The sequence below is a fragment of the Macaca mulatta genome, chromosome X, assembly GCF_049350105.2.
Source record: "Macaca mulatta isolate MMU2019108-1 chromosome X, T2T-MMU8v2.0, whole genome shotgun sequence".
NCBI classification, from domain to species: domain Eukaryota; kingdom Metazoa; phylum Chordata; class Mammalia; order Primates; family Cercopithecidae; genus Macaca; species Macaca mulatta.
This window is the reverse complement of record NC_133426.1, coordinates 148,162,694-148,171,555: the sequence shown is the minus strand read 5'-3', so window position 1 is coordinate 148,171,555 and position 8,862 is coordinate 148,162,694. Positions and strand designations below refer to the sequence as shown.

The following is an 8,862-nucleotide window of genomic DNA, read 5'->3' as shown; positions in this document are numbered from 1 at the left end:
CCTGGTCAACTTCTAGGAAGTCTTCAAGATTTTGTTACGGTTTTATTTCTTTACCAATTCACCTTCTAGTAGATCATTTAGAAAGCGATGTCTATAGCCTTTCCTCATCCACAAAGTTTATGAAGGAAATATTGGCATTTGATCATCTACAAAAGCTTATTCATCTCTGTTTGTGTTCAGTGCCCTGTTTCAAATAATGCATCGCATTAAAATCATACTACAAGTATCAAATATTAGGAAGATTTCAAATAGGTTATATCTGACCTTAGGATTACATGCCACAAACCCATATGTTCTGTGGAAAATCAGATTTTACTCTGCAGCCTATTTGGAAATACACTGAGAGTGTGTTGAAGATGCCCAGCCTAGGTATGGAAATGGCACTATCCAAAGTGAATATTCACATCGAAGAGCCTTTATCATGGAGGAGCCCCAGGGAGGGATGGATCACTCAGGGAACTTCTCCAGGGACACACAGTGGTCTATGTCAGGGAAAGGGCAGATGTCTCTGGGCTCTTGCACTGAGGGCTGGGCACAGGTTTCAGAGGCAAGACCACAGTGAGAAGTTAGTCAGCACACCAGCTTCCAGAGTTGCACAAGGGAGCACACAGGGGAGATCAACTGGAGGGTGCTGTAATGTGGGAAAGGCCTGGGGCTGGACAAAAGCACTGGCACCCAGACACAGTCAGCTCTCAAGAAACCTAGGGCTCATAACAGGAAGAATTTAGCTAAAGAAAGCCCAAACGATCCCTGAATGGTATTGATTCCCATTGTCACCTTTCTTCTCTAGGCCCATCTAAATACTTTGTCACAGGTTTCTTCTTTATGTTACCTGGAAGACATTAGGAAATGTGAAGAGAAGTGACTTAACAGGAAGAAGGCTATGCTCAGGCTGAGAGGAGTGGGGACAGTGTGGGTCTAGATGATTTCAGAACTCAAGCCCCAGCCCAGTCACTTTCTAATCATGTGATCATCATGGGATCTTGGGGAATTTGTCATGAACTATAACCTCAGCTTCTTCGTCTGTAAAACGGGTTTGATAATCCCTGTGCTGTAGAATTGCTGGAATGTATGTAATGTGAGTAAAACACCTGGCACACAGCTTGGCATGTCTTGGAATTTTAATAAATGGCAGTTGTCATCAATATGATTATAACCCCAGAGTCTACCACTGTCTTTTGAGAAAAATTCTTATTTATCCAAAACCTCAGAGAACATCTAGCTGAATATGTCATGGAATATGAACGGAAACAAAAGTTTTACTTCATAGATATAACTCAGGACATTTTCTTTCTAAAAGGATATATTGTATCATTCAAGTAAGGAGAGGCTTTCACAGCTGAATGCAACTCAATGACTATAGATTTTGAGTTAAGGACCAACTCCTTTTCCCCTTCCCCACTGACCATCCATCCAAATCACTAGTTTTATTTAAGCTCCACTAAAAATCTACACATTGCTTAGACTTGTCCTCATTACTTTCAAAAGAACCCAAATAAAACTCCTGTCAATGGAATGGGCTCTGGCTCTTCCTGGCCAGGCAAATGAGTGCCAGCCTGGAGGCTTCTGAGCACCACATCAAGGAATTCTAACCACATTTCTCAGGAAACCCTTGCAGATGATGGGGATCAACCACCTAGTCCTTGCACTGTGTTCACGCTCCCCAGTGACAGAGCCACAGGACACCTTCCATGACTTCCCCATGTGGAGACTCCTCTCTGCTTCATCCTCCACCCAGAGCCAACTGCTCAAGTAGTTTTCCATTCCAGGCTTTTCTCTCACCTTCTGAGAATCTGGGCCCTGCCACCACCCAGCTTCATAACAATCAGCTCCCACAGAAGCACCTGCAGTTTCCCAAAGCCCAAAACTGCCTTAGCTCAGAGCCTTTTTACTCAAAGCCTCCATCTGGAGTCTCACCTCCCCACTCCTTTTGAAACTTACTCTTTAGATTGTAGAGAAAATCTTACCACATTCCTGATATGGCGTCTGTAGCTACACTCTACCGTTTTAGGGGTAGGGATAAGTCTTGCTTTTAATAGTAACTTCACTACTAACGGTAACTTCTATGAGCAAATGCTGATATGATGGTCATCAAATAAAGGAGTCACAGGCACTTTTATTTATTACAATTTACTTTTTGCTACTTTCTTACATAAGCCAAGCAAACCAGGTATGTATCTTTACTTTTCAAGAACAACAAACTAAAGGGCCTGAGGAAATGCAAGTATTAACAATCCTTTACTTTGTTCCAGTATTTAACTGTAGAGTTCCTTCACAGTTTCAAGAAAATTCCTACAGCAATACCAAATTCACCTGTGACACATCACAAAATGAGGCAGGTTTTCCCAATGTGGTGAGTTTGTGTGTGTTTTTGTTTTTACAAAATATCAAACTGTTACTCTTAAACCAGATAAACAGCAATACATGTGTGACTAATATTTGTAAACTAAGATTCTGAAGCTATTTAAACCTGTTATTAATAGGAAAAGCATTTGAAAAATACCCCAAAGGAAAACAGGTAAATCCCTTAACCACCCATATGGAACAGAAGTGCAAACAGCACTGTGTTCTCCCCAGCCTCACCCGAGCCCTCCACCACGTAGAAACTCAACCGCCTCTTCAAACTCAGAGGGAATAATCTACCCCAGACTTCACTCAGAAGAGAAGCTGGGGGACACGACACTGGAGCTTGCACTGTCTGTGGCAGTGGAGTCATCTGTGGTGTCAATTATGGCCTGGGCTCTCTCTTCCACATCTTTCAAAGCCTCCTTGTATGAGGGTGGAAAGGAAATAGGGACGGTATTGTTGAGCATGGCCAAAAACTCCACTACTTTCCTCTTACTGATTTCTGAATGAGCTCTTGGACCCCACAGGAATTCGTAACGTGGAGGAGCAGTGTTGGGCACCTCCCGGTACTCTAGGTAATGTTCCTGCACCCAAACTTTAGTGAGGAGCTCCCTGGGCTCCCCAAAGATAAAGTGCTCCCTCCCAGCACGCACCCCTATTCCACTCAGCACATCCCAGATGACCTCCTCAGAGGCACAGGTGCCCTTCATGAAGATGATACTCAGAACAAGAAACAAGAGGTGGTTCTGGGGCACGCCCTGCTCATCACTCACACTCCCCTCACAGCTGAGCTCTAATGTGTTTACAAAGACGTAGGAGTCCTCAGGGTCCACCTCTCTCAGAGAAATGCCAAAAAGAATCTCTATGAACTCACGGGCTTTCCTGAAGATCATAGGAAAGTAGCCCCTGTACCTGTTGATGACATTTGTCACCATCTCTGCCTTTGTGACAGGCTGCTTCGCTTGATATTTGAGGAGAAGAAACCGCACCAATTCGTCCACCTTTTCATCCAGTGTATAAGTGAACAAGGGCTCGCTCTCTATCAAGGACTCACTGTCTGTCAAGGACTCGCTCTCTAGCAAGGTGTCTGAGGTGCTTGTATCTTCATCTACTGGGCTGCTGGACTCTTCACTGACTGGGCTCAAGGAAGTGGAGGAGAAGGAGCTCACAGCACTCTGGAGAGGAGACTGGGCAGGCCCCTCAGGAGGACTCTGAGGACTCTCAGGGGACCTCTGGGAAAGACTCAATGAAGTGGACGAGAAGGAGCTGACAGGACTCTGGAGAGGACGCTGCGCAGGCCCCTCAGGAGGACTCTCAGGACTCTCAGGAGAACTCTGGGAAAGACTCAATGAAGTGGATGAGAAGGAGCTGACAGGTCTCTGGAGTGGAGACTGGGCAGGCCCTTCAGGCGGACTCTGAGGACTCCCATGAGGACTCTGCAGAAGACTCGCTAAAGTGTAGGAGAAGGAGCTGAGAGGTTTCTGGAGAGGAGACTGAGCAGGCCCCTCAGGGGGTCTCTGAGGTCTCTCAGGGAAATTCTGGGGAAGACTCAGTGAAGTGGAGGAGGAGCAGATAATCACAGGACTCTGGAGAGAAGACTGGGAGTCCTCCCCCTGAGGAGGACTGTGAGGAAAGCGGAGAGGAGACAAGGAGACCTCCCACTCAGGAGGACTCTGAGGAGTCTGGAGAGGAGACTGGGAATCCTCCCCGTCAGGAGGACATGGAGGAATCTGGAGAGGAGACAGGGAGGCCTCCCTCACAGGAGGACTATGAGGAAACTGGAGAGAGGACAGGGAGTCCTCCCCCTCAGGAGGACTCTGAGGAATGTAGAGAGGAGACAAGGAATCCTCTCCCTCAGGAGGACTCTGAGGTCTCTGGAGAGGAGACTGGGAGTCCATCCCCTCAGGAGGGCTCTGAGGACTATAGAGAGGAGACTGGGCAGGCCCCTCAGGAGGGCTCTGAGGACTCTCAGGGAAACTCTGGGGAAGACTCAGTGAAGTAGAGGAGCAGCAGATGCTTATAGGACTCTGGAGAGAAGACTGGGAGTCCTCCCCCTGAGGAGGACTATGAGGAAAGTGAAGCGGAGACAGGGAGTCTTCCCACTCAGGAGGAATCTGGAGAGGAGACAGGGAGTCCTCCCCCTCAGGCGGACTCCGAGGACTATGGAGAGGAGACTGGGAGTTGTCTCCCTCAGTGGGACTCTGAGGAATCTCGAGAGGAGACTGGGCAAAACCCTCAAATGTACTTTGAGAACTCTCAGGGGAACTCTGGAAAAGACTCAGTAAAGGGGAGGAGGAGGAGGAGCTCAGAGGAATCTGGAGAGGAGACTGGGGAAAACCCTCAAAAGTACTTTGAGAACTCTCAGGGGAACTCTGGAAAAGACTCAGTAAAGTGGAGGGGAAGGAGGAGGTCACAGGAATCTGGGGAGGAGACTGGGGAAAACCCTCAAAAGGACTTTGAGAACTCTCAGGCGAACTCTGGAAAAGCCTCAATAAAGTGGAGAAGGAGGCGCTCACAGGAATCTGCAGAGGAGACTGGGGAAAACCTTCAAAAGGACTCTGAGAACTCTCAGAGGAACTCTGGAAAAGACTCAATAAAGTGGAGGAGAAGGAGGAGCTCACAGGAATCTGGGGAGGAGACTGGGGAAAACCCTCAAAAGGACTCTGAGAACTCTCAGGGGAACTCTGGAAAACACGCAATAAAGTGGAGGAGAAGGAGGAGCTCACAGGAATCTGGGGAGGAGACTGGGGAAAACCCTCAAAAGGACTCTGAGAACTCTCAGGTGAACTCTGGAAAACACGCAATAAAGTGGAGGGGAAGGAGGAGGTCACAGGAATCTGGAGAGGAGACTGGGGAAAACCCTCAAAAGGACTTTGAGTACTCTCAGGGGAACTCTGGAAAACACTCAATAAAGTGGAGGGGAAGAGGGAACTCGCAGGATTCTGGAGAGGAGACTGGACGGCCTCACCCTCAGGAGGGCTCTGGGAAATCTGGAGAGGAGACAGGGAGTCCTCCCCCTCAGGAGGACTCTGAGGAATCTGGTGAGGAGACAGGGAGTCCTCGCCCTCAGGAGGACTCTGAGGAATCTGGAGAGGAGACTGGGAGTCTTTCCCCTCAGGAGGACTCTGGAGAAGACTCGGGGAGTCCTCCCCCTCAGGACGACTCTGACGACTCTCTGCGGAACTCTGGAGAAGACTCGGCATCCCAGCAGCAGTCATATCCTTGTCCCCTGGAGAACGCAGAATCAGAGAAGAGGATGAGGATGAGAAAGAAGAAGAGGAGGAGGAGGGGAATAAAAAATGGAGAGAGGAAGAGAAAATGGAGGAGGCTTCCTCCTCTCCCTCATGTGGGGGATCCTCTGCATCTACCAACTCCAGTATGAAATTTGGCTTCTGGAAGCCTTGCTCAAAGCTGGGGCATGGAATGTTTGGAGAGAGAGGCATGATGAATATTGCTCAGGAGCAGCAGGTAAACGTGTGAGCAGGAATGGATATGATGGGATCCCACAGGACTGAGGGAGAGAGGGACAGTGCCAGTGGTCTCAGCTGAGAAACTCACCCATGATGGCTCTGACAAAGGCCGGCTTACAGCTCTTCTTCCCTTACAGTGGTGCTCTAGGGCCTCACAGGTCACCTGTCTTCCTAGGGCGTTTGTCTCCTGGGAACCTGTAGGAGGATGTGAGAAAGCACCTCAAGGCACAGCTGGCAGGCAGAGTCTGAGGCACCAGGAATGACAGTGGGTGGCTATGGGCTGGGTGCTGCCAGGTCTGCCCTGTTTCTGGGGGTAGGGCCCTTGGTACAGAGTCAGGCTGTGCACTCACCTTGACTCCTGGCAGTGCCTGGGCCTCCTCTGCTGTGGTGCTTTTAGGATGTATGTGTCCCTCACACCCAGGTCTTCAACTCCTGGTTCCTGGAGCACCTGCAAGAGGAAGTGAGGGAGACCCTCCAGTTATGACGTCAGCTGGGACTGGCCAGACTCCCAGAGTCCCACAGTTCTGAGGTTCATGGCCCCCTCAGCATTCAATTAGCATTGTCACATGTTCTCAGACAGGGCCAGGCCCCCACCACTCTGCTGGCCTGAGGCAAAACCTCAGGTGAAACTCCACAGCGCTGAGAGCAGTGGGAGGTAATGAGGTGGCAGCCACCTCCCAGCACTCTACCACGGGGGTGATCCGGGTGGCCTCACGTCTGTTCTGATGCACATGTTGTGTCCGGAATTGGTGGGTTCTTGGTCTCGATGACTTCAAAAATGAAGCCACAGACCCTCGCGGTGTTACAGTTCTTAAAGATGGTGTGTATGGAGTTTGTTCCTTCAGACGTTCAGATGTGTCTGGAGCTTCTTCTGTCTGGTGGGTTTGTGGTCTCGCTGACAGGAGTGAAGCTACAGACCTTCAGGTTGAGTATTACAGCTCTTGAAGGTGGCACATCTGGAGTTGTTCGTTCTTCCAGTGGGTTTGTGGTCTCAGCTGGCTTCAGGAGTCAAGCTGCAGACCTTCGTGGTGAGTGTTACAGCTCTTAAAGGCGACGTGGACCCAAAGATTGAGCAGCAGCAAGATTTATTGTAAAGAGCAAAAGAATAAAGCTACCACAGTGTGGAAGGGGACCGAGCAGGTTGCCACTGCTGGCTTGGGCAGCCTGCTTTCCTTATCTGACCCAACCCACATCCTGCTGATTGGTCCATTTTACAGAGAGGGTTTGGTCTATTTTACAGATAGCTGATTGGTCCGTTTTGACAGCGTGCTGATTGCTGTGTTTACAATCCTTGAGCTACAGACAGAGTGCTAGACAAAAAAGTTCTCCAAGTGCCCACTAAGTTAGCTAGATGCAGAGTACCAATTGGTGTATTTACAAACCTTGAGCTAGGCACAGAGTAATGACTGATGTATTTAGAAACCCTGAGCTAGACACAGAGTGCTGATTGGTGTATTTACAATCCCTTAGCCAGACATAAAGGTTCTCCAATTCCCCACTAGACTCAGGAGCCCAGCTGGCTTCACCTAGTAGATCCTGCACTGGGGCTGTAGGTGGAGCTGCCTGCCAGTCCCGAGCGGCGCCTGCAATCCTCACCCCTTGGGCAGTCAATGGCACCAGGCGCCATGGAGCAGGGGGTGGCGCCCATCAGGGAGGCTCGGGCCACCAGGGAGCCCACTGCGGAGTGGGGGCTCAAACATGGCGGGCTGCAGGTCCCAAGCCCTGCCCTGCAGTGAGGCAGCTGAGGCCTGGGGAGAACTGAGCACTGTGCCGGCCTCCGGCACCCTCTGCAGCTGCTGGCCCGGGTGCTAAGCCCCTCACTGCTCTGGGCCGGAGGTGCCTGCCAGCCGCTACGTGTGCAGGTCCTGCCAAGCCCACGCCAGCGCCAGCCAGAACTCGGCTGGACCGCGAGCACGGGACTCAGCCTGGGTTCCCCCCCGGGCCTCTCCCTCCACACCTCCCCGTGAGCAGAGGGAGGCGGCTCCAGCCTCCGCCAGTCCAGAGAGGGGCTCCTACAGTGCCGTGGCGGGCTGAAGGGTTCCTCGAATGCCGCCAGAGCGGTCGCCGAGGCTGAAGTGCCAAGCACGAGGGCTGATAGATAGCACGTTGTCACCTCTCAATGTGACCCCTCAGTCCTCACTCTTCTCCCCAGCAGGGTCTGGGAGTCTTCCCTCTGCCGGCTGGAGGCAGCTTGCCGTGCTGACTTGCCAGGGGACCCCCAGAACAAGGCCTCCCCTTCCCCGTCCCCTACACCCCTCACCCAGCAACAAGAGGGCGGCCGCTCAGCCTGAGCCGACTGGGGAGCTCTAGGAGGGCTGATTGGAGGAGCAGGGTGGGAATCTCCGGGAATCCATCCTCTGAGGTGGGGGTTCCCCTGGTCCTCCTCAATGTCTTCCTATTTATTCCCTAGCGGGCCGGCATCTCCTCCCTTCCTCTGTCGTGAGGACCCGTCCCTCAGCCCTCGGCTACCATCTTCCTTTCCGCGAACTACAACTCCTACGGCAGGGGTACAGCAAGCCGGGCGGCTTCTCTCTGTGGTGGGGGGGGGTCCCTCAGTTCTCCTTCGGGGCCCTCACCTTGAAAACTGGATAAGTTTAAGGCTCTTCCCTCTGCTGACCTGAGACGAGCCTCGTCACAAAATACCTCAGGTTCTTCAGCCTCCCAAGATGGACGCCGGAAAGCACATCCGGGAACCCTGCCGGGGATGATCAGGACTGACAGCAGGGCTAGCGTGGGGCGGGGCCTCCTCTCAGAGGAGCAACCACCCCCCACTTGTCAGCCTCCTTTCCATCCCTTCCTTCCCACCTCCAGGATGTGCTCCTGCCCTTCCTGCTCACTCCCTAAGCCTTGCCGGACTCTTGCTCCCACCTCCCCAGTCCTTGACGCTCACACCCCACCTTTTCCTAGGGCTAACAGCAGGGAGTGGCAGGGTGCAGCCTGCGCCTCCCCTCCGTGTTGGGAGGTCGCTGTCCTTCAACAGACTTCTCTTCTTGTTGCGTGACCAGCCCTGGTGCAACTCCCTCTGCTTAACCGAAGCTGCCCTCCT

The 8,862-nt window shown here is 51.7% G+C and overlaps 1 protein-coding gene across 1 annotated transcript; it reads right to left on the bottom strand.

The window, feature by feature from the left end:
* Positions 1-2,114: 2,114 nt before the first annotated feature.
* LOC106995345 (uncharacterized) lies at positions 2,115-8,515 on the bottom strand. The gene is made up of 4 exons (XM_015128333.3): positions 8,393-8,515; positions 6,167-6,264; positions 5,905-6,011; positions 2,115-5,575 (listed from the first exon to the last, which is right to left on the bottom strand). The coding sequence occupies exons 3-4, from the start codon at positions 5,906-5,908 to the stop codon at positions 2,652-2,654; spliced, it is 2,928 nt and encodes a 975-aa protein (XP_014983819.3). The 5' UTR covers positions 5,909-6,011; positions 6,167-6,264; positions 8,393-8,515; the 3' UTR covers positions 2,115-2,651.
* Positions 8,516-8,862: the final 347 nt, after the last annotated feature.